We start from the raw sequence: 26325 nt of genomic DNA on the forward strand, positions 1-26325 counted from the left end.
ATGATGACTGAGAACAATGAGATGGAGAGCGACTCGCAGCTTCAGCGCTCTCCAAGCACCATGTCCATCCAACCCATGACGTCCAAGGCAAGTACTCACAGTTACGAGCTTTGTTCTGCACACAAGGTGCTCTCATGTGTAATGACGAGTCCTGCAGTTCACACACCAATCTCTGTGTAGCCCCGTGTAATCAGAAGAAATAACCCAGCCAGATTAAACCAGTGAACTTTGTAGAGCAGTTTCCTGCACAGACTGACAGCAAAATGATTGCAGGCTGTAAATGGGGGCAGATTATTTGATTTATTTTTCAACCTGCAATTTGGTGGGGGTTTTTTTGTATTCTTCCATCTTCCACCGGTTTATGTAATATTAATGTCAGTACTTCACAATTGCAGTTGTATTCATCATGACTGCGTCATTAGGTGTAACATCATACGTAAGGTCTGATGTCACTGTCTCCCTCTTTCTGTCTATCCAGCACCCCCTCACCCCCACCCTTTTACCTGCGCACACACGCACACTGAGGGGATTTTAAACTCATATTATGCATTTTGATGTGTATTAGGGCAAAGTAATTTACATAGAACAATGGTTGTGATGAACTCTTTCCAGAAATGATAGTTACTATTTAGTTATCATGACCTTTCAATCATTATTAACAAGTTCATAATTGAATTTTACACCACACTGCTGCAATCACAGTTTCTTAGTATGCTGCAAACACATTTTTATTACAATAAGTTTATTCGCATGTGCATTTTATGCCTAATATGCAGAAGTAGATTCTTTTACTACTAGCTACAGTGAAGGGCTGCCTGAGCCTCAAGTGTCCTTACAAAGTGTCCTTATGATTCCATTTAATTTGTTGACTCCACTGTATAAACAGAGATTTCAAGGGCTGGCCTCCAAGAGCAGGAGCTGTGAAAGCTTTCTCAATGCCTGCTTTTAAATGCAAGGCGTTCAGGACACTTGATTCATTAAGCCCAGGCACTTGATACAACTTTCCCTCAGCCGGGTCTTTGTCTCCACCTAATGTCTCTGCTCGCTGCCAACGCACAAACACACACGCACATGCTGCTGACATGTTTTGAAGCAAAGTGACACAGTCAGATAGGGTGAATTAGAGCAATATGGTACACTGCCAAATGTGGGACACCTAAGCTCAAATGCATCTGTCTTTTTTTTCTAACAAATGCTAGTGATTCAAATTGTTATCAAACCAAACCTGGGGTGTCATGTAAGTGAAATCATATGAGTTCACAGACTCCACACATATGATGCCATAGACTGGAGCGTGGCAACCTTCCAACAGCAAATACCTTCCCATGAAGTCCGGGCAATGGTGATTTGAGCGATTTAATGTTAGGAGTATAAATTTGTCATAAATGAAGCAATGTTACCAGTTGCTGTGGGTGTGTTTATTGGTGTACTTGTGCATCAGGATAAGCTATAATATGGTGAAAACATGTTTCATATTTTTCATTTCAGTAACATTTTTATTGTCTTACTTTAGACAATGTGGTTTGAAATGTGGGACAGCTGGTTTTAGGTTGTGGGACAGTCGTATATATTCTTAGTGAAATATGCATTTAAATACATTAAATGTGCAATACCTTCAGGGGTTGTAGTCTTGTGGGCGTGCACAAAATGTGGGTGTGCACTTTCACTTTGAGTGTTACTTACCAGAGAAGTTTTAATGTTATGAATTAAGGTGATTTAGACCTTTCAGCCTCCCAGTAAGTCTCAGATTTCAACTGTCCCATGCTAGGAAATGCACTTAAACTGGGACAATTTGGGAAATATAAAAGTGTTCCTTTTATATTTGGGAACATTTTTATATATAAAGGGAACACAATTTCTTCTCTGTGTGTGATATTTGCAGTCTCTTTTCTGATATGATTAAAAAAACACCTTAGGGGTTTGAAATTGATATTGGATGGGGATATAAGATATTGGCTTCATATCAAAATATATTGTTGAATTTCCCATTGCAGAAATTGTCCCACATTACTGTAATTCACCCCACTTCAACAGCTGATTGCCTCTGTGCTCCATCTAAATATTTCATGTCACGAAGCATGAAAGTCGGCATTGTTGCAAGTCTTTTTTTCACCACTCCGATGCAGTCCACTTCAATGCCTCGCTCCTCACCACCTGCTGCCAAAGGAAACTAGATGATATTCTGTGTCAAGCAGGACTGATTGGTATTCACATGATTCACTGGCCGCTGCAGCTTCAACACATCACACCCATAAATACCAGAAACTCATCAGGCTGGCCATTCAATCACAAGCTTTCTTCCTTGTCTCCCTGTACTCTCCTAATCAATGGGAGGCTGCATTGAATTCCAAGACTTTGTGTCGAATAGATTTCACTTTAACCTTTAGCCTTTGCGCTCCTGGCACAGCTCGCGGAGGGTTGATGCTCAGCTATAAGGTTAATTATAACATCTTTTGAACTTCAGGATCAGGCTCAGGATTCAAAAGGTCCCTGCCACTGAACGGTCAATGTGAATTTGAAGCTATATAGGAGTCTATTAAGAAATCTTGTAGGAGAATATTGGGGTTAATGTCAGCTTAGCTCTGATATGCAAAGCATGGTTTAGTCCCACAAAGACAGGTGTGGTCCCAGAAGATTGAAAATCAAGACCATTCTTAAAATAAAAACATAGCTGCAGGGTCTAACTTTTTGAGGGAATCTAATCAGATGCATAACAATGTGTCCATGATGTTTTTAATTAAATAAGGATGACAGGAACGAAGGGAGTGGCTCACTCTGATAATAGAGGCTCACCGAAATCCACCAGCAGAAAATCTTCCCACATACTGTAGATGGATATCAGAAATCAAGAACAGAGGAAAACAGTGCCAGGGGATTAAGCAGACAGGAAGCATGGTTTTTCTCCCTGACTCCCAACAATGTGCTGCGGTCTGCTGCCAAGGCTGGCAGAAATGTGAGTGTTGGAGCAGATGAGATGCCTGAGCAGCAATCATCAGCCAGTAGTGTCGCTCCTGGTTGATCTCTGGGAGCTGATGATGATTCAGGAGCCTCTTCTGTGACAAGTGTACAGGTAAACCCTACAGACACGAATGTCCATGAGTGACTGTGTGACTGTCTGAGTGATGAAGGAACACCATTAGTTGGCCAAAGGCGGCTGAACAGTGGGACAGCCACACAATACATTTGGTAAAAACTGGCAATTGCAGAGATTTGGCTGATCCTAAATTCCATACAAACATACTCTTTGGTACACTAAAACAGTGTGTGAGCTTTGTTAGTATGTTGGAAACTTTAATATGAAACCAATAGTACATGAATCGCATACTATTTATGAGGAAATATCATAGTATGCAAGCACTGGACACTATACTGTAGTGACAACAACAACAACTCCATAACAGACAATGGCTGACAGCGACCAAGGCAGCTCTGGCATAACATCAATAATGATTCAATTTAAGTGTAAGGTTTCACTTTACTATGTTTAAATTAGTAGTGTGGGTGCCAGTAGAGGTTAGGTCAGAGCAGGCTATCATGGTTATGTGTCTCCAACTGGCAAAGAGGCTCCCAGGAAATGAGGCCATAATTACAGCAGTGCATCTGTGTGTATGTATATTGGGTATATAGTGCTTAGTATGTGATTTTAGTTGAGCTAAGCCAAAAGCTGTAAAGTAGCCTAATTTTCGCTGTAGGATGACAAAGTAACCAAAGATGCCCAATATGCTGTCAATTTATGCAAATAATGGCTATGTGGAAATTTTCTCAAACCTTTTTCAGAGTAGCCACTCAGAGCAGTCGGTCATCTCAGTAGCTAGCAGTTCGACTCCTGAGATGATCAGCTGGTCAAGGTCCATCATCATTCTGGAAGAATATCACCATCTTCAGTCCAATATCTATCTCTTACAATACATCCATGGTCATGATGGCTCCCCAGAAGTGAAGCCAAAACAATTCAATCGCCCCCTGGTGGCTGGCTGCAGAATAGGTCATAAATTCCACCCCCTCTACATTAGCAGAAAATCAAATTGCCAAATACATTTTTCCCAAAGATGATTTCTGTCATTTTAGGTAGTTCTTATAATGCTCATGTTTGTCCAGCTGCTCATTTTTTTCTGATAAGCTTATTTTTAATTAGTTATTTTAAGATACAAATGTGGGTGTGACATCATGATTGAAAGTTGTGATAGCCACTCTAAAACCTCCGTCAGGATGAGGGAACGTGTCCCAACTCTACTGCAAGGACTGTGGCTCCAAATGAAGTTGCACAAGAAAGATGGAGTACACAGGACTCTGAGCACAGACATAAAAACATAGAAAGTACCTTGTAAATAAACTTTGGCATTGGCCTGCTTGTCAGCTTGCCCATTCAGTGACAGTTCAGTTCATTCAAGATGTGCATTCAAGTGTCCTCTTTGGATTTGTCCCCAAATTTCTTTACCCTTCAACAAAAACACAACCAGATGAGTGATAAAAGATGACTGAGTGTGAAAGATGGAGAAGAGTATCTAGTTGGAACCTAACCAGGTAGGTTTCAACATGGTGTTTCAAATAAATGTTATATAATAAAATTACAAAATCCTGCTGATAAGATGAGTAATTTCACCCCAACTGTGTAGCAAAATGAGTTATTGCTAGTCTTGTTTTACTCTACAGCAGCAGTGTTTAGTCCACTAATCAATTTGTTAATTGACAGAAAATTAATTGCCAACTATTTTGATAGATTTGAGTTTTTTTCTTTTTCTTTTTAAAGAAAAATGGCAACATTTTCTAGTTCCAGCTTCTTACATTTTTAATATTTTTCTGATTTCTTTAGTCTTCTGTGATAGTAAACTGAATATCTTTGGGTTGAGGACTGTTGGACAAAACAAGACATTTGAAGATATCATCTTGGGCTTTGGGAAACACCACTTCCTGACATTTAATCAGTTGCAGCCTGTACATATTTAGAGAGTTTTATAATTTTGTAATTTTTTTTTACAGTTTCCCTAGCATGATTCTTATCAGACAAAATGGTTAAAGAGTGATTTCTACATCTTATATCACTGTTTCATCAGGATGTCAGAGGTCAGTTCACAGCTATAATGACTTTACATTTGAAGAATGTGAGGAGCTCAGAGTCCCAAATGCAATATTTACCAAGTTATATCAAAGTATTTTGACCTTTTGAAGTCTCTACTTATTCATTTTAAGATAAAGGGCAGGACCCGCTGACAAGAGCTTCAAAGATAGAGATATGAAGTCTAGGGAAGGCAGACTAATCGTTTAAAATGAAAGTTGTCTGATTTTATCATGTGCACCTGTTCACACAAGACACACTGTTAATTACAGTCTGTGGTCACTTAGCACAGTGCTAATGATCTGCAGGGTACATGTGGATGATTTCTTGTGTCAACACTGTCATCTCTAAACTACAAAGTTTACCATGGAGTCAACATCTCTTTGAAAACCCACAAACACTTTTAAATTCACTTCACATCTCATTACCTGTCACCTCACTTCCCGACACAGATTTGACTGACGCAAGCAGGGGAGTACGTCAAAGAGGGAGGCTGAGTGGGCCAAGGTTCTCATTAATTAATGTAACACCTTAACTACTGTGATCTTTATTGATGTGACACTCCAGGGGAAAGGTGTGAGCTGTTGAAATACTGTGCAGTGGAGGGTTACAACAAGAAGCTAGAAAAAATCTGAATGTGTATTTTGTGGATCTCCAACGTGAGATTTTTGTTTGTCACCACCGATGCTCAATCAGAAAGAGCATTTGTCTGAGACTGGCAGCCATTGTGTTGTGCTTGAGGTGCAATATGTGGACAGTGATTGGGTGAGTGAAAATGGGTGGATGATGAGTTGCCAGGGCAAAGCTGCACAGTGAGGTGTGCTTGGAATTGAACTCTGGAGAGAAAAACATTTGTAATCCACACTACTATTTTACTCCTAAGAGGAGAAAATAAGTGTTTATCTGCATGTGCAAGCAAGCATGTGACTGACTGTGTGTGCTGTGTGCACATATGTGATAGGAAAGCGATGGAAGCAGCAGTAGCCTGTGATTATGCATCTCTTATCTCGTATTCAAAGCGGGAATCTGTCAGGCTGTCGTACATAATGACAATAATGGCTTCAGCCAAGCAGGGAAATGTTGGGATATGAAACTGGTTCACATACCCTGCATGTATTGATAAAGACCAACCCTGCCTGCACACTTTTCTCAGATAATTTATGATAATAATAAGGGGTTGCATCTCAATTTTCGTTCTATATATGTTTTATGTTGGGGTTTTTTTTAACTCTCCTTGTGATGTTAGATTTTTTACTTATTTATACTTCCAATTTCCTGCCTGTCCTTGTACCTCTAACCACTTTGAACTATTTTCTGTCCTCCTTCCAGTTTTACATTTGAATCCACACAGTGAAGCTGTGAATAATCACATATCTAAATACATAATGTACCTGCTACTTGTAATTTGAGAGTGATAATTTCCCCTAAAACAACATATTCTGCTGATGACTTAAAACTGGATTGAAGCCAGGAAAGCCTCTTAAAGCCCAGATGGCATTTGGCATGGCATGGCATTTCGAGAGTATCAAACTTGTGTATTGTGATGTATTTCCAAGTGAAACAAGATAGACAGACGGAACATAACATTAGGAGGAATTTGATTTGAACATGTCATAATGAATCTTAGCTCTCTGCCACTACAAGTTGAAGATTTATGGGAGGATGTCATGATATTATTGATTGAAATTGGTGGATTTAAGCCTTCATAAGCACATGTCATATTTTGTTTTATAGGAAGAAAACATAATTGGATTTTGACTTAAGAACATAATTTTTGGGGATATTTTGTTAAGTAGATGCACAATATAACCAGGGATGTGATCTGAAAGATGGGGGAAAAAAACACATTTTTCATTTCATCTTTAAAATATCCTCACTTCAAAAAAGGTATTTTTTTGGAGCAGCTAGCCTCAAAGCAAAGGTGAGACAAGAAGCTGGAGGATGGTTTTAAAACTGAAATTACAGCCTGCAGAAAATAAAATACTGCATTTATAGGTGACATGTAGCTTGAAACTGTGGTGTACGGTATATCTCTCGCAGTAGCTGCTCAGAACTTGCACCCTCTGTTGCACACAACACAAAGGGGAATGGCACAGTTCAGGAGTGAACACAGATAGTGGCAGAAGAAAAACTATAAGAGAAAATTTAGAGGAACAATTTGCAATGAGATGTCTGGTTTTATAAGTTTCTCCTGGAAGGGTTGTGAATGTCAAACCGCTTCACTTTATTTCCCACTGTTAAAACTTTAGAGAGAGTATATTTTGACCTTCACAGCCTCTAAAAGAAGGCACAGCTAGAGTTACTGGATTGGCTCTTCCATTTGAAATGCTCCGTATTGGGGGAATCATTAAAATCAGTCCACACTGAAGCATATTCTAGCCACAAGCTACATTTATCATCACGTTCCCAGTGAGATCAACCCTTTCTTGTTCAGGCTTGACCTCTGGGCTGGCTGTCACTTCCCACATATATATTTCAGCCATTAAATTCTGACAGAGGGAGGAAGAGCCATGTATTTGGAGGGAATAAAAGCTTTATCATTGAATTATGACCCTTCAAATTCTGCTGTCCCTCTATACAGGATTGATTTTCAACATTTATGTAGGGTACATGTGAGGATGGCTGTGGGGTTGATCGAAGATGTGAGAATTATGGGCTTTTACGGGTCCTCTGAGACAGCCTGGAAAAATATGGTCTACAGCAGTGAGATTTGTGCTGCTTGACGAATATTGACTTTACAGGTGCGTGTAAATCTCAACAACTTTATGCATTTTGCATGCAGTTTGGAGTCACATCAACAAACATTGGCAACTTAAACCCAAATGTGACTTTCAGGAAAGCATTTGCAGTTGAAAAGCATTTCTTAGTACTTTTCAGAAGTGCAGTCAGTGTAGGGAAATGGAAGAGGACTGAAACAGATTCATCTTCACTCCAAAGGCATTATCATGAAATTGCAGTGGATCAATAATATACACTAGACTAGATCATACATCATAAACAGGGTTTCATCTGGCAAAGGTCGCCTCTCTGACTCATTTTCATCAACATCGGCATCCAACCAGTCACAGAAATTCATGCGAGATGCCACACATGAATGGAGACTATATGTGTTGATGACCTGAATTGAACGTGGTATCTCGCTGGCTTTGACTCAGAAGAATGATGCTCTCAGCTAATGTTGAAATGGGAGCTAACGGGAATGCTTTTTAGGCTGACAGATGATTAGATTAGCTGTAATTGAGACATGTGCCCGAGCCGGAGCTGTTATGCCAGCACTCATCTGCTCTGATTGACTGAGGGAGGTTGACTCAAGACTGTGAGGCTGCACAGGAAACGCAGAGACATTTGCATCAAAGCATCTTTCTACCATTAGCAAACATGATTAAAAGGCAGTCTGTATGAAACATTTATAAGTTGTAAAAGTAAATAATTTACTAATGACAAGATCATCAATAGGAACATGTGTGTTGTCAGGTTGTGAATAATCCTTTTAGCTGATCTGCATCCTTCTCCGGCATAACTTGATGTAACTCCTCAATTCAATTCATTTCAATGGTTTATTGAAAAGGGAGACATCTCTGACTGTTTACATATAATTATTTAACGTTTACAACTGCAGAAGACCTATTTGATGAAGGCTTGACTTTCAAGGCTTGATGGCTTATTAGAAAGTGAATAGGTCCTAAATGGCCATGAGATCATTAGAGGCTTATTACGACTCTATAAAAATTGATAAAAGTGAGACAGAACAATCTCACCACAAGGATCATTGGGAGCTGTTCAGCTTTCAGTAATATATGTTATGAACACATGAGGGACCGAAACGCAGGACGCAGACAGGTTGGTGTGGTTGGTTATTATAGAGGAGGATGAGGGGCTGATGGGACCCAGCAACAGCAGGGGTGAGTGAGGAATAATGGGGGAGTGTGGCTGGCATATGTAGGAAGGAGTGAAGGGCAGGCAGAGGTAGTGGAGGTTAGGAGGTTGCTGGCAGACAGACAGACAAGCAGGAGGACAGGCCAGCGGGGGATGATCCTGGGGCAGGTTAGTACATGAAACGTGATGAAACTGAATCACTAAAAATTACAAGCTAAAGTTTGCCTTGCAGCATGACTATGGCTGAGACAGGGTAGAGGGTTAGGGTTGTACTGCAAGCTGATGAGAGGCAGCTGAGAGGTGATGAGCCGAATGCAGGCAGGTGTGCAGGATGAGCAGAGGAGAACGAGGAAGGGAGACCACGCCCACACCAATACACACACACACACACACACACACACACACACACACAAAGTAAAGATGTAGAGAGAGAGACAGACACATGAGCACTGGGAACACAGGGAGGGGGAAACACAAGGAAACAGTAGGGAAACATCTGGGGACACGGCCACAGCTGTGATAGTATCACATAGTCCTGCTCAGCAGATGAAGTTTGCCCAGTTAGGGTAATAAGGGATAGGGATAATTTTTTTTCAAGTTAAAAAAATGAACTTTGAATTTTAACTAGTAACAACATACTACAGTAATGTCATACTTTATTGTTGCCATTGGTAAATTGTTTTGGATTTATAGTGCTGTTCTAACAGTTCAAAGAACTATGAAAAAACACATGCATCCAGTCAATTAATCCTAAAAATGTGCTCTCACAAGCAGCACTGAAAACTTATCACAGAACACTTGGATAGCCTGAAGGTAAAAACTGAGGAGAGGAGGATGAGTCACACTAACAATATTTTCTTGCCCTGTTTGTATCATTAATGAATCCCTTAGTCACAGCTTATAAAGCCCTTACAAGGTACAAGATGCAGAGACCAACACTATTCTGTACACCAAGATCTGTAATAGCAATAGCTTGTCTTCATCAGCGTGATCTGATGAAGGGAAATTTCACCAATGTAGATTGACAGGAGACATATGGACTCTGCAAACTTACACTCAGTTACATGCATACAATGTTATTTCTCTTGCTCTACCTTCATGTGTCTCTCTCTCTCCTACACACACACTCACACAACTCACATAGACAAACTGTTTTCATATCTTATTCCCAGACGCGCAGAGCTGTAAACAGCATGTCCCTGTAAAGTGATTATGTTTGGTGCTGAGCAGAACGAGCGCAGACAGGCAGACAGACAGAGTGTGTGCACACAGAGTGTCAGTGGCCCACTGATTATCTGTCTGCTTGTCCGTCTGTGCTGATCCATTCTTCCCCTGTGACAAGGCCACGCCCTCACGCTGCTCTCTTGCTGTCACCACATGTCAGGGTGACAAATGGACACCTATCCTCCGGAAAACTAGCATCATCATCTGTACACAGAGCCGGAGGGAAATGTCAGGAAACATGCGTTTATCAAGCCAATCAATGCGGTGTGGCTACAGAGAGCAGAGCTCACAGGAGCTTAAGTTGCTCTTGTGACGTTTTGTGGCTTTTTTAAATGCAGCAACCATCCATCACATACGACTGTTTGGTCCATGCAGCTTATAAGATGCAAGTAAGACTGGTTACGTCAATACGCCTTTGAGAGGACACATACAATTTGATACCATTGCATGTTGTAGGCATGTGAGCTTGGCCTTTTGAGCTCAGTGCAAACCTGTGGAGCAATCAATCGCACCAACGAGAAGGCTCCATCAGATTAAGAGCCCTGAGGATAGGGTGTTGATAGACGATAAGGCTGTGTAAACTGTCTTATTTCATTTCATCACAATAGCCCCCCTGCCACCACTACCAAGGAAATGCACTTACACACAGCAGTCCTCAATGTATGGCCGTGGGTGGATTCAAAGAGTGAAAGCTTATCTTGTTCAACCATGGGCTAAATTCACAAGCAGCAATGTGACTGTGTTAAGGTTTGCTTGGTTTCACTATTGGGAACATACAGGTAGATTTTTTTTTTATTGATGTCATATTTCTGTATGAGGTGATATTGCATTTCATGAGTCATCTTCTTTCTCCATGGTGTACAAATCCAAGCCGAGTGTTGTGTTTATAGATGCCGGGATATTGCCTGTGCTTTCCTGAGGGCGTATTAGACATTGTTATTGCTCCCAAATGTGGCACAGGATTCTTGCTTATCTTGTGTTTATTCTTCTTGTACCCTCTTTCTCTGTGTCTATGTCTACTTGTGTGTGTGTGTTTGTGTGTGATTGTGTGTGTCTGTGTTTGTGTTTGTGCAGCTCCAGAGACTAAAACGCTCGCTGTCTTTCAAGACCATGATGCGCAGCAAGAGTGTGGAAAACTTCTTCCAAAGGTCGTACAGCGATGCTCGCCTCCCCCCGGATTTCATCACAGACCCGCCGCCTCCCTCTCCTCCGCTGATGCCCGGCTCTCCTCTCGTCGGCGACCGCTCACCTTCCATTTCGCCGTCCCTCAGCCCCAACCCCTCCATTGCCTCCCACTCCCCTTCTCTCAGCCTTTCCCCATCTCTACCCATCAAGCCTCCCGGACCTCAGATTACCCACTGTTTCCAGGACCATGTCTTTCGCAAGCCCACCAACTGCGAGCACTGCAAGCACATGATAGTGGGTAAGGTGCTCATTCTACTCCCAGGGACTCTCTTCCATGTTTTTGTTTACATGGTTTCTCATCTAGTGCAAACTGAAGACCATTTTAAGTAAAGAACGTCGCCTATTATTATTATTATAAAGATGTTTATAGTTGTCTTGTGACTCAAGCAGGACTGAAAGCTTAGTCATAAAGCTACTGTTGCTAGAACTTATTTGACAAAAAAACACATGAGGAGACTTTAAATGATCTCATCTCACTGGCAGATTTTTTATCTACCCCATTTAAGGAAAAATAGATACAAATTGGACTATCTGACTTCAGTGCAGCTCTCACAGTGTTTATAACTGTGAAGAAACTATTTGATTATTCACAGGAATGTCTGTGGTGTGAATGTGTGAGATGAGTGTGTTTATCCCTAATTTGCAGCATGCATGAAATACTATCTGCTGCTAGTATTTCTGCTGAATCTACCTCCAGTCACCATGATTGATTACAGTGTCCAACCGGCTCCTCTGCATTTGTGCCTCTGCTTTTTTTCTTCTTTTTTTTCTCTTTTGTTTTTTTGCACGCATCGTGAATTTATTCATGTAGTGTATCACCTCGCTCCAGCTGTAACCAAAACACAGTCTGGCCTCTGCTTCACTGTTAAGCTGATGAATCCATTTTTTCCTCTTAAAAGTAAAAAACAGTGTTTTCTTTCTGCCGTCCAATTTGTTTGCTTGTGGTGCATGCTCCATAATATACTTGTTGATTTAACTCACATCTACTGCGTGAAATGTATTATATTTGGTTTGCAGGACACAAAAGGACTCAACCCCTTAATCCCTAAAAACATTCAACAATCACAAGAGCATTTTTCATTACCAAAAAAAATGAGGAGAAATCACTGGAGCACCTGAAAACAGAGATGAAAAAGTGAAATGAGTCAATGACGAATCGATTACAATTGAAAGACCACCTCCAGCTGCTTTCCAATCTCTTTGAGCTGTTCTGGAAGAGGTGCTGTTGATTATGAAGCTGTTAGTGACAGCTCTGTTAGCTGTGCCAGCTCGAAAAAAAAACTAGGACAGCGCTTGATTACACTCTCTACCTGAGCAGAGTGAAACCTGCTCATATGTTCTGAAAACCACTTTGTTTTTGTTAGCGCTCTGTAACCAAACAGCCTGTTGTGATTTTCTTTATGTGGCTGCATCCATTTCGGCGTCCTTTGCTCTCATTCCCCTGTGTCTGTCCCCTCTCTGCAGGAAACTCCAAACAAGCTTTGCGGTGTAAAACGTGTAAGATGGCTGCTCACCTGTGGTGCACCTCAGAACTATCGCAGCAGCTGTGTCATGGGAAGGTACGAATACACAGAAAATCATATTGGATTTTTCCCTTTCCTAATATAGCCACTGCCTGAATGTTTTTGTTTGTTTAAGTTTTTTATCTGTAATCAGTGAAGTGGCTTTCTCAAATTTGGTAATATTTTTGGTACTGAGCATTCACTGCTGTGTTGTTTTTGCACTGCATTTCAGATAGTGCGGTGCAGTGCATGATGTGACTGAAACACCACCATCAAGTCATGTCCTTAAAATCCCCCTCTTCTCAAAAATATGAGAGGAGGGCTGCATTTTGAGAGGATTTTCATTTTCAGTTTGATGTGTGAGCTTCACTGTGCAGAATGATGTATGAGAAGAGTTTGACACTATAAGGTTTTCACATTCATCTTCTCAAGGGGGGGAAGTTTCTCTGTGCTCAGCTTAAAAGAAATATCCCAAAGAGGGGGGAGAAATCTGAATAAAAATGTGCCCAACTCAGTGTTTTGAAAGAGAGAAAACTCTTTACAGCGTGTGGTCTGTGTTAGTAGGATTAGACGTTTTTCTTCTCTAAAGGCCACTTTGACCTCCCTTTTCTCTGATTTCCAGATTTAATATCCACATTATAAAAAACATCAGCAACGATAACAATTTGGATTGCATTCGTGATTTGAAACACTGTTACTATGGTAACGTTAGCATAACCCTGTACTGGCTGGGTTGCATGTACTTTCAAATTCAATCTAATTGGATATGTTTTTTGGAAAAGCCTTGAGTTCAGTATCAAGGTAAAAAGAAAAATATAATTAACAGTTAAATAGAAGTTTCAGGCAGCTGAGCACAGCAGAATAAAAATATCACATCATTTAACATCAGTTGAATCACAGTCATGTCATATCATTCAAGGACAGCAGCAATTTGTGGACTTAAATTAAAACATCTATTTCTTTTTCATTTAAAACACTACGTCACTGCACCCGTCCATTACATTAATATACAGATACACCAGCACAGGATCACTCTTGACCTGACTCAGACTCACTCGGTATTCAAGCCATATGTGCAGATTAAGTTAAAATGCTGACAGTACACACAGACTCAAAGGACAGAATGCTGTTTGTGCAGTCGATGTGAAGTGCCAATGTGACAGACACAAAAATTTAATCCCAGTGCCTTCTATTGGAAGCCAGAAAAGTAAAGATATCTACATTCATAACTTGATCTTTAGCTCTATCTGAACTTGCTCTGTAGTTCACTACTGACACCTGCATGATAAAGTTAAAAATTTACAGTGTGGGATTTCCATCAAAGGGTAATGTAGATGCTAGGGATACTGCATTATTCATTTCGTTGCGGAAATTTGTGCATTTTAAATTTGGACACCGGTTGAAGGGCAACTGTGCAAGGTGAATATAGTCCACTAGGCAGAAAATTGGGGATGATTTTCAGACGCAGCTTCTTTGTTTATCCTCGAGTGTAGTGAAGAGGATATTAGCATGCAGTGAGGGGCGAGACCTTCCGAGAGCCACTTGGAAATTTTTTGAGAGCACTGAGTTCAAGTCAGCTCAATGCAGAGACGAGCACCAAAGAAAATGAAGGAGAGGTTAGAGGAATGATGAGGGCAGCAAGTGGCAAAATATCAGACCAGAGGCTTGACATCTTTACAGGAACAAAGGTATCACTTATTGCCTTTGTCTGTACAGTGTCTCCTCAACATATTATGACCAAGTGAGTGGCTCATTTGCAAGTCAAGCCAAACTGATATCTCAGCTGAAACACTTACTGGGCTTAATTCAGTGTGAAATTGCAGTCGTGAGGACACACACACACACAGAGAATCACATGTCCATGGATATGTGTAAGACATGTGCACACAAGTAAGTGACTGAGTGAATTCATTGTTCATAATTAGCAGCAGAGAGAGCCAACACTTCTCTTCAGTTTGTGACACCATAGCAGAGATCTACACCACTCTGTGTGTGCTCACATGTCTGTCAGTGCGTTTTGATGTGTTTCTGATTCAGTAATTTTAAAATGACCCCATTAATGTCCTGAACACAGAGCCATTTTCCCGTCAGTTCTGCCTATAAACAGGAAGTTAAAAAATGACTCTGCTTTCTGCTCTCCTCCATTAGTCTGGAGCGTTCAAGCGAAACTTCAGCTCGCCAATGCTTGTCAATGACCAACTGACCGTCGTCAAGGAAGTCCAGCCAAGCCAAGGTAAGCATAACTGAGTGTCTCTGTGTGTGTGTGTGTGTGTGCGTGTGTATGTGTGTAGAGTGTAAGAGTGAGTGCATATGTGCATTGTTTTGTTTCTGTCTCTCTCTGTGCTTTTGTTTTGTGATGCTGCTCTTGTCTGGCCCTTTTTTTTTTTTTTTGGTATACTTTATAGATTTGTGTGTGCTTGTGCGTGTACTGTAATAAAACCAGAAGTGTCTCCATCTCACCTGACATCCGAGGAGCATGAAGTGGAAAAAGATAAAGAGGAAGAACAAATTCAGCTTCTCTTGAAGGCTGACGGATGGCCCACACTCTGAAAGTATGTGATTAACATATTAAGCTCTAATATGTATGTTTTTATATATAATGCTTATGATTTTTACTGTTTATCCTTGGGTTGGCATGTTCTTTATGACTTTAAGACCCTACTTTTGTTGTGTAATACTGATTAACACTAATGCTGTGTTCACATCACATTATTCAAACCTTTATTTCAGTATGAGCACCCAAGTCAAATTATTCATGTTAACTTCCAAGTTGTTAATCCAAGTCTGAGACGAGCGATTATATTTTCCATTTGGTGGAAAGAATCAGTGGCAAAATGGCAGCAAGGCAGTCATTGCTGGGAGTTGCATCTAAATTAAATCCAAAATGAACACCAATACTATTGATTCAGCTTATTTAACCGCTAGAAATATGTAACACAGCAAAAGTAGCCACAAAATAGTGTGACTATAAGGCTAACGTGCAGAATGAATGCTAATTTCAGAAGTTCTTTGTGCTCTTCCCATTCTGCCAACATTGCGTGAATGCAGCATTAAACACACTGGTACAAGCGCTGACTGTTTTTACATCCACTGGCCTAAAAGTACCTGAATTTGTTCTTCCTTTTTACCTAATCTTTGATTAGGTGCTTATTTGCTTTCCATCAAAAGTAAAACATCACCAAGTTGACATCCTCCAGTTCATCATCCTTTATTCACCAAGCATTTCTTGCTATCTTGCCTTCACCAGGATGGGGGAAAAAAGCCTTTCCATACATTTGGATGAACATGTGTGTAGGTGATACAGTCCTTCATCTCACATACTGTTTGCCTCGCTGATTCAGGATTAGCACCTCATGTTGTCACTTCCTTGTACTATCCATGAATCAGGGTACAATTAACCTACAGCTCCATCATCACCCCGAGCTCAGCTCCATGAGGCCTGGGACTCTGCCAGGGCCAGCTGAGACTGCAACCTGCCAAACTCACAATCACATGTTGCAAAGTGTCCTCAGCATCATGCTAACAAAAGGCTCGGTAAAATACTGAGCTCATGTTTAGGCATGTTAGTATCAGACGCCAAATTTTCATGATGGATTTAGACTGTTATCTTCCATCCACTGCCTCTTGGCAAATCAGTTTATTGTTTTCATAATTACCTGGCAATTACACAGAAGTCTACAATGGTTTGTTTCTGTATTTGGACAAAAGCAAAAGCTGTAAGATTAAGGAAGGATTTAGATTTTGGCTAAAAATCCAGTCTAAGTAATGTTTGTTATTGTCATTGATCAAATTTGTTTAGTTCATAGTTTGTTAAAATAAGCTCTAGTCACAACAGATTAGAATGGATGATGGATGCACATTTATTTGTAGACAGATTTCAAGCAGTATCACATGTACAATTCAGTTTGTACTGAGAAGAAAACTGAAGGTCATAGACTCAGTGTAAAATGATTGTTTGTATAAAGAAGATGACTGAAGTCTTTGAACACATTTTTCTGCTGTTTGGTTTCTGCAAAGAGCAATTAATTGCTCTCTGCAGAAATGTATCCTTCATTCATGCTGCCATAACCAATTTAAAGCACAGTGAGTTTATTGACTCCAAATACTCTGACTAGTCGTACCAAAGAAATTCTTGTTGCAGAAATTTTAGCATTCCTTTTTAATGTTTTATCTGTCTGGAAAGCACACAGGAGCTCAATATGAAACTGCAAATCACTTCATCCTGCACAGACACACACACACACACACACACACACACACACACACACAGCCCTACAGAAAGAATGATTCGGCCCTCCATTTGAATCGTGTGTTGAGTTGGACGGGAAAAGGAGCAGAAAATCTCATTCCTTCAACTTCTGAAATACTCTGATAGCACCAGGCACTGCCGTCTACATGAAATGTAGCAATGATGGCCTCCTAAGGATTTCCATATTTTAAATCACATCTCATATTCCCTTTCTACTCAACTACAGCTCCTCATATATCACAGCTATTAAAACTAAGACACATCTCTTTTCAGTCAGTAATTATATAAATAAATCAATTAAATTGGAATGTCTTGATGTCTCCTTAACTTTTGGCTGCTGTCCTCTCTCAGATCTAAAGTGGGTCACTTTGGTCCAGGACTGACTGGTTATATTTAGACCCACCGGTTCCTCCAGATTGGCACAAGAACAAAAGTGTAATCTCAGTGTGTAGCCTTAATTGTAGTGTGTGTGGAACTGTGTCTCTGCGTGAATAATTTGCATGTGTTTGTAAATGAACCGAGTGTGTGTGTGTGCGCGCATGTGTGTGCACATGAGTCTTATCAATGTCTGTGTGGTTTCAGAAGCTGCGAGGATGCGTGTAGATCCTGTGTATGCCGCCTTGCGCTACGGGACGTCCTTGGCACAGATGAGCCGTTCCAGTTTTGGCAGTTTGTCAGAATCTCCAACACGCACCCTGGTATGACATCATCAGTCTGTGGCTAAGGGGTAGAGGACAGCTGAATCCTGGGTGATAAAAAGTTTTGTCAATGTTGATCCATTGAATACTTTACTTTGGGAAATATTGAAACCACAGAGCAGTGATATTTTGTGCAAACTGTTGCCAAAATTTGCTTGATAACATTAAATAATTTATATTCAGCTTTAAAATTGTTGCGTGTTAAATTTTTTCTCTCTTTTGAGGTTATGGTAGTCCACGGCTCAAATCCAACTTGGTATCTGTGAGGTGTTACAGTTGAGCACCAGGCTATCATCTATGAAGAGTATAATGGATGACACTGGCCTCTGTGGTTCTCCTCATTAATCATGTAGTTAAACCTGTGTGCATATCTCTCCGAAACAATTTGCATATATAAATAACAAGATAAAACGAAAGTGACTTATATCTACATTCAAGTCTTCATGAATTAGTGTTAACCAGCAAAGAGAAGATAGTGAATAGAAAAAACAGACTTGCAGTGTACACCTCTAAGAATTACTGATGTTAGTGATATGCATTCTAAATAATTCAAAGCAGAAAGTGTTTTATTCCCTATATCAAATACATCTTCTTTGACTTCCTGGTGCTAACTCATTATTTTTTTCACATCTCTATTTCCTTCTTTGATAAGGGGGAGGGAGATGAGGAGAACCAGGAGACACAGTGCAGCATGGAAGAGGAGATTACTCAGGAGACAGGGGGTAAACACAGTGTGCTTGTGTTTCAATGTATCTGGATGTGCATATGTACCACGTATATGTCCGCGCCTATGTGTGTCCATGCATATGTCGTGATAACATGTGCATGTCCGTCTCTGTGTGAGAGAGATTTACTGTGTCTGGCTGTTGGAAATTACATGCCTGATTGCATATGTGTGGGTGTGTGTGTGATTGGCACCTCCTAAGAAAATTTCTCACCACCTCCAGACACGCCTGTCCCTGACACAGAGATCAGCAAGGAGGAAGATGCAAGCAGTGGTCAAGCTCAGACGCCTGCAGAGGTTAGAAGTGTGTGCATGCTGTCACCCTTTGTTCTTTTCCTCCTCAATCATGTATTTCTGTCTCACTGCCTCCCTTCACCTTTTTCCCTGCATCTCTCTGTGTCCAGGTGCCCAAGCGTATTGAAGTTCACTCCATCCACACTTATGTAGCACTCTTCAAGTTTCTGCCTCAGGAACAGAACGACCTGGAACTGCAGTGAGTAAAAACGAAACAGACTGTGTACATGCAAACATTTCATAACCTTCAGAGTGCACATATTGCTCCACAATAGAGTTTTTATTATTGAGTGTGCATGAGTGCATTTGCTTTTGTCTGTGTTTTTGTCCCGCTTTGTGTTTTACCCCGGTCATTGTTCCTGCAGGACAAAAATGTCCCCGCCATCTGCAGAGGACAGTGCCGGGGCGCCCTTAAGGACGACTAATTATAAACTTGGAGCCCATCACTGTCCCCACGTAGAGCTAGCGACGGAGCTGTGTTCCCAGTAGGGGAGAGGATAAAGACACTGAGACAGTGAACAACTGAGAGATGAAAGAGCGGACAGACATGAGGGGAGACAGCATAGAGCTGAAGATTATCACAGGCAGAGAGAGTGAGAGTGGAAAAGAACAGGCAGAGAAATCCAAGTGCTCATATAGACATGAAAATGCTATAAGATGGAGAGGAACGAGGAAAGAGAAGAAAGGAGGAACAGAGCAGTGAAATGAGGGCAAGATGTGTGTGTGTGTTTGTGTGTGCACGCATGATAGGGGATAGCTATCACAAAGGTAGATCCATGGGACTGTTAGCAGCCATCTGTGCTTGGCTCTATGTGTGAGTGCACATTATATGAAGGCATCATGTGTTTCTGTTCGTCTGTCAAGGCTCTGACCACTGAAGCCAATGACTACACAATATATTTTAAAGAAGTCAAGAACAGGCAGTAGTTTGTGATGATGATAAGTTAAAATGACACCATGTTTTTATACCTGTTTGTTATTTCAGCTGACCAGCCCTATTAAACAGTAGGAACACTCTTTATACATTAAAGGATACGTTCACATTTTTAAAAGTCTGTCTTAAAACAATAGTCATATAAATTTCTTCATCTTTATTACTATCTGTCCACTGTGGCTTGGCTTGCAATATAAACTGTAACTTCTGGAGACACTTTGAATAATTCAGACAGCTAAGGACTCATATTATCTTCAGCTAAATTTAAGAATGTATTTTTACACAAAGCGAGGACTGTGAAATTTTGTCCTTCATCCCCTTACGATGAAACTTTAATGTTTTCTATTCTTTCAAGAATTTTCATTTTCACAAAGAAAAGATGCAAAATCTAGACACTTCTACTATCATCTGGAGCTACTGTACTGGTTCTGTTACTGTGCTGTTAGTAAATTTCATGTCAGTCTTGCAATCTGAAATTAAATTTGAAAATAGTGCGATGAGAAATATGTAAATTACAATATGCAGTTAGCTAATGTAGGTATTGAGTTTCTCTGACTTTGAGTAGGATTTTTTTTTTTAAGTATTATTTTGGAAAACTTAACCATGCGTTTAAGTTTTATGAAGCTTTACTCCTGGGAGAAACTTCAAGCAAGCAGAATAATTAATATTTAATGAATATCAGCTCAGGTATATGGGTCTCACCCTAGTTGGTAAGTTTATGCTACTGTGTGCAAACTTATATGTGTGTGTGTGTGTGTATGTGTGTGTTTGTGTGTGTGTTTGTGAGTGATGATCATATAGGGCAGTAGTGAGATCAGACACCCCAGGAGATGCAACGTACAGAAGTGCAATTGGGACAGCAGTTTCTAGGACAGTGGGTATGTGTGTGTGTGTGTGTGTGTGTGTGCTGGAAAGTGTCATCAAAAAACTGTTAGTATCATTAGCATGCAGCACAGGTTGGCTGCAGATCAGGTCCAGACTTTACTGCTGCAGTAGGCGCTACAGGGTCATATTTCATGTAGACCTCATGACTTTGGTATCAGTTGCTGTGCAGAGGGACACAAAGACTCGTCCACAGTTTAACCACTGCAGCCCTGTCGCTGTGGCAGCTTGATAATGTTATCTTCAGGGCTCATGCTAAACTCTCTTTTCTTTCTCTCCATCTTTCCACTCTCCCTCTCTCAACCCCCTTCATCTCCCCATCATGTACCCCACTCTCGTCTCCACATCCCCTTTCCCTCTCCACCTCAATCACTTTCCCTTCACGCCCCCCTCTTTTTTTCATCTCCTCTCGGGTCTTATCTCCTCCAGTCCTGGTGATCGGGTGCAGGTCACTGATGACTCTAATGAGGAGTGGTGGAAGGTGGGTAATAAATCATTTGCAAACATACGTGTGTGTTTGTGTGTGTGCTTGCTTGTTTGTGTGTAGATGCGTACCTGTGCGAATAATGTGTATTTGAGTGCGCAGAAATGTGTGTGCGTGGATTTAGTGCGTGCATGTGTTAATTCAAGTCTTTAAATCAAACCCTTAATGCATAACACCTGCTCCATTTTTTCCTGTCATAAACATGCAGGCAGCCAAAGACAGAAATAGAACATAATTTCCTCAGAAAATTACCAAAAGAGTTTAACATAATGAACTTGACTAGTGTTGCAACCGCAAAGAGGTCTCTATTGAGTCTTTAATGAGCTTCACTCGCTCCCAATGGAAATAAATGTGCATCTGTGTGTGTGTGTGTGTGTGTGTGTTTCAATCAAAGAAAAAGGAATACGCATCCAGTCTTAACTAAAGTCTGTTAATCTTCAGCAGTATTTACCAGAATTGATGTGGCCTGAAGTGAAGCAGCAGTCAATAAACACCTTAAATCAACACCGCCATTCTGAGGAATCCTTCAATTATATACAGTATATTTGTGATATATGTGTTATGTATTCATTATCGATGCGTAGTGCATGAGTCACTTTACTAAACTTATCATGACCTGATGCAGAGGATGATAAAGAGTGAAATATTTTTGCATAATGAGGCTCACACAGACAGCCTCGCAATCAACATTATCTGCTGTTTTTCTTTAAATGTGTCGAAAACAATTCTATTTCATACGTGCTACTCCATCTCAGCACCTGACAAAAGATCTTTGCACTCATCACTGAGGTAAATGGACTGTACTTATATGCTGCTTTTCCAGTCTTTTTGACCACTCAAAGCACTTTTACACTAAATGTCACATTCACCCATTCACACACATTCATACACTGATGGCAGGGGCTACCACGTGGGCTGCCAACCAGCTCATCAGAAGGGAAACTAACCATTCATACACCGTTGGCACAGCAACAGGAGAAATTTGGGGTTATGTATCTTGCCCACATGTGGACTGGAATAGCCAGGAATCGAACCACTCTACCTCCTGAGCCACAGCCGACCATGCAGCATCCTCCCACTATGAGACCCCAGCATCTATGTTTCTTGTCTCTGTTTTCACTCAGTCACCTTTAGAACAGATTGCCCCCAAGCTCAGTTTCTCCATCCGGTGTTGCAGAGAAAAGATGTCTTCCAACAAGTCTTGCACTTATTGTGCCTCTTGTGGGAGATTCTTGTGAATCCTGCTTCTGTTGTCTTGGTTGGTGGCATCAGATTGAGGTTGACCCTACCTTGCCTGGCTCACGCTCACCTAGGTGGAGCATGAGTAGCGGTGGACCAAATCTGTTAACTACCTCCACGCTAGCCTGGCACCAGCGGCAGAGGATGTGGCGAGTATGAATATGACGAGGAAGACGACTGTCATGTCTACAAATAGGAAGAACCAGCATCTCTGTTCCACAATGATGACCCACTGGATGACTTGTATAGCCTGTTCGCCTCTGCTGCCTAGGGGATGATGACCCTGCTGCTTCACCTCTGACCTCCTCACCCAGCCACGTGTTCCTGCATTTTCCAGTACACAGCGTCAGTGTGACACTCCACTGTCTGCCAAGCCCCCAGCGGTGGCCTACAGGCTGTAGCCCTAGTAATTTTTTCTGCCTTTTTGGCTGGGGCTCCTTTGTGCTCCTTCTGGTGATGAAAAGGACGGGACACTCCCTGCGTCCTTTCAGCATCCTTCAGACCACTCTCTCCATCCCCACTGAGACGGCTTCTTTTTCCTGTACTTTCTGGTTCATGGTAAATCAGGAGCATGAGACTACATTATACCTGTGCATCCTGAACAGCCACACTACACAGAGACCATTCTGCATGTTGACAGCGACTGGATGATATTCATACATCTGTCTCCATATTGCCACGCCACAGGAAGTACCTGTGTTTCACATTGGGAAAATTAACCTTTTGAAATCACTTATCAAATCATATCAATGAAAAAATGATCTGCCTCCATTAAGAAAACAAACCACTGATTTTGTCTGGATTTCATTTATCTACCAAATTCTTAATTTCTGCATCATTTCACTCATCACCTCTTTTTGCCATCATAAGACACACATATCTGCCATTACGCACACACACTGCGATGCGTACAGTTTTTTAATCTGACATACCCTTCCACACACAACGCCATTACACACATACACCAAACAAACCCGCTGTCCACACACTCACCCCCTCAACACCCCTCTCCCCACTCCCAGCTCCCTCTAATCGATCCCTCCCTCCATTATTTTCTCCTTTTAGTCTTTCTCTCTATAACTGCTCCTGCGAAGCGTCATTATTATGACTACGTGTACTTACTTCTTAGCTCAATTTTCTCTAATGCACACATTTCCCTACACTGTTTAACTTTCATTACTCTCTTTTCCTTTTTTTTCTCTTTTCTCTTCCCTTTCTTCCTCCTCATATTTCTTATTTGTATTTTATTCGTATTTCTTCCCTCATTGTCATGAATGTAATTACATAGACTGGTAGGATGAGGATTAGGATGGGATTATTATTATTAAACAAATGCTATTAGCAGTATTGCACAATTTATAAGACGATGATTATAATGTTGATTAGTGTTATTATTGAATAGATGATTATTCGTTTGTTGAGATTGAGGACGATGATGATCATGACAATGATGATGATGATGATGGTGATGATTAATATAATGCTTAAAATGATTTCACTGATTATTTCTAATAGAATGATGAACCCCAGCAGGCCTCAGTCATTTATAGCGAGCTAACGTGGATGCTGGGGTCTTTAAGTGGGACGATAGTACGCAGTTGCTAGCTCCTGAATGGGCACTGAGTGCAAAGATCTTTTGTAAGGTGCAGAGGTGGAGTCAGAGGGCTCTGCAAATGCGCACAGACATCCAGGTAACCGCTATATTTGGCATTAGTAATTGTCTGTGATGTCGGTGCAGTGTTTTGGTTTTATTTTATCACTGCACAGACAGAAATGTGACTAAGAGTTTGGAAATGTTTATTCATAACAGAGTTTATTTAAACAAAAACACCTCTTTGTTTAAACAACTAAACGCTAAATAGATGATAACAAGTCTGAACGTTCAGCCTCTCTGGACCTCTGCTTGTCAAAACAAACACATTGTACATCTGGTGGAAATAGACTAATCATCATCTTTATATATACATATATATATATATATATATATATATATAAAAAAACAACCCACTGAAACATTATCCAAAACAAATATGCTGCGACCGAAGAATAAAACAGTCTTTGAATGTGAGACCTGGGAGCTTGTTGTGGATGCTGCAGCATGTACAATTATAATCTCGATGGCACCCAGATAAATTCCAAACGTTGATATATGTACTGTGCACTTTTCTTCTCCAGGGTAAAAGCGGTGATAGAGTCGGATTCTTCCCTGCCAACTTTGTGCAGAGGGTCCGGCCAGGAGAGAGAGTGTGGCGGGTCGTCCAGGGCTCTTCTGGCAACCGAGAAAGAGGACACATGGCCGTGAGGGAATCCCAGGTACCAGAATATTATCATGCTGATCTTTTTTGTTTTCATTTTTGGGAAGAAAGTCCCTCTACTCAGTATGTCGTGACAGGATTTCATCCATCTATCTATTTCCTGTGCCTGCTTTATCTTCTGCAAGGTTGCAGGGGGCTGGAGCTAATCCCAGCACACATAGGGAGAGAGGAGGAGCACATCCTGAACAGGTTGCCTGATCAAACGTTTGGCACCGAAGTCATCTTAGTGTCTCTGTTTTGACGTTTTACATAAGCCTCCATTTTTTAAGACTTACACTGAAAAACCAGATTGTACGCAGAAGGATCATGTCACTTTCACTGAATTTTCAGAATATGTTCCTGTGCACCCAAAGCTTCACGTTATTGCTTAAAGATGATACACTGTAGTTCACACTAAGACTTTATCTTACAATAATAAAGTCAGAAAAGCTTCTGGTAATAGAAAATGAAGAGAAAATGATGAAGCTGCTGATTGTGTGCCTCTAAAATCTATTTTCACCCAAATATTGTATCACTTTTTTTGTTTTTGTTTGCTTTTTTACTGATTTCCACATCTTTTTAAGTATTAAAATAAATTATAATATTTTTACATACTTTTCTGAGAAAATTGATTGGTAAATCCCTGTCTATGTTCTTTAAGTCCTGCTTAAGTGTTGAAATCCTTAAATTTAGATATCACTTTTGACAGGTAAAACAGGCTTTATATATTAGAAAAAAGAGCAAGTCAGTTTCTCTCTCTCTGCCTCTTAGATCTGTGTGGGGAAGCGAGAAGACGGTGAGGTGTTTCTAAAGCTGAGCAGCGGGAAGAAGAGAGGGCTGGTCCCAGCTGACTCCATCGAGGAGATCTGAGCCTCTGCGTGCACACCATCATCATCTTTCCTCTTCCACTTTCCCCTGGGATGCACCCATGTTCAAACTATCAGCATCACCCCTCCACCTATCCTTCCCTCTCCAAACAGTCCTGACTGACTTAACCCAGGCACAGATAAACTGGACGCACATCTGAAAAGAGCTGGAACCACATCCCAGTTGGGTTCCCCCTATGAACATTGTGGTTTCCAGTTGCATTGGTTTACTGTAAGTCTTCAATAGAGTGTACAGTAATGCAGTAGTCCTGCTCTTAGAAGGGAGCTGTTTTTCTGCAGCCTAGTTTAACTGTAGATTTATCTCAAATACAAAAATCTATGTTTCTATTTAAGTCAAAAATGCTCTATGTTTGCTGAATGCCGGTTCAGATTTTGTTTTCCCTCATCAAAAGGATGTCTTGTCTACCGATGTGGGAATAGGCTCAGCCTTGTCACGATAACTTGATGCTTCTGTCAGTGTCCTTTTCTTGTTTCTACCCACTCCGTATGTCTCATACCTATCTGCTCATGTCAGGGATTCTGTCCCGGGGACTGATATCAGCTTTGTGCAGACATGAGGCACTCGCCAAGGACAACCACTGTAAGCCAGAGAAAGCGACAGCCGTTCAGAAACACAAGAGAATCAGATGAAAGACGTCCGCACGCAATCCCAAAATTCTCAGTAGTGTCAGGCTGAGTAACAACTGCATGCGCCAACTGTAGAATGCAGAAATAAGAAGATTGGAGGCTGTGAGTCTTTTTTTCACAGGAAACTCCAAACCTTTTTTTCTCTCTGACTTTTTCAGTATGAAATAACA

At 40.9% G+C, this 26325-nt stretch overlaps 1 protein-coding gene across 1 annotated transcript; it reads left to right on the forward strand.

Moving 5' to 3' along the window:
• Positions 1 to 25511, forward strand: LOC128379588 (SH3 and cysteine-rich domain-containing protein 2-like). The gene is made up of 11 exons (XM_053339268.1): positions 1 to 87; positions 11231 to 11579; positions 12806 to 12900; positions 14992 to 15076; positions 17675 to 17790; positions 18443 to 18512; positions 18717 to 18820; positions 18919 to 19007; positions 21054 to 21105; positions 24523 to 24660; positions 25413 to 25511. Exons 1-11 carry the CDS (start codon positions 1 to 3, stop codon positions 25509 to 25511), a joined length of 1284 nt encoding a protein of 427 aa, XP_053195243.1.
• The last annotated feature ends 814 nt before the right edge of the window (positions 25512 to 26325 follow it).

Source organism: Scomber japonicus, chromosome 18 (genome assembly GCF_027409825.1).
Source record: "Scomber japonicus isolate fScoJap1 chromosome 18, fScoJap1.pri, whole genome shotgun sequence".
NCBI lineage: Eukaryota > Metazoa > Chordata > Actinopteri > Scombriformes > Scombridae > Scomber > Scomber japonicus.

What these genes read in the sequence shown, in the direction of transcription:
- LOC128379588 (XM_053339268.1), top strand. Translation starts at nt 1, where the DNA reads ATGATGACTGAGAACAATGAGATGGAGAGCGACTCGCAGCTTCAGCGC. An exon ending in TCCAACCCATGACGTCCAAG is followed by an intron (nt 88 to 11,230) that starts GCAAGTACTCAC and finishes GTGTTTGTGCAG; the next exon opens with CTCCAGAGACTAAAACGCTC. An exon ending in CTGCAAGCACATGATAGTGG is followed by an intron (nt 11,580 to 12,805) that starts GTAAGGTGCTCA and finishes CCCTCTCTGCAG; the next exon opens with GAAACTCCAAACAAGCTTTG.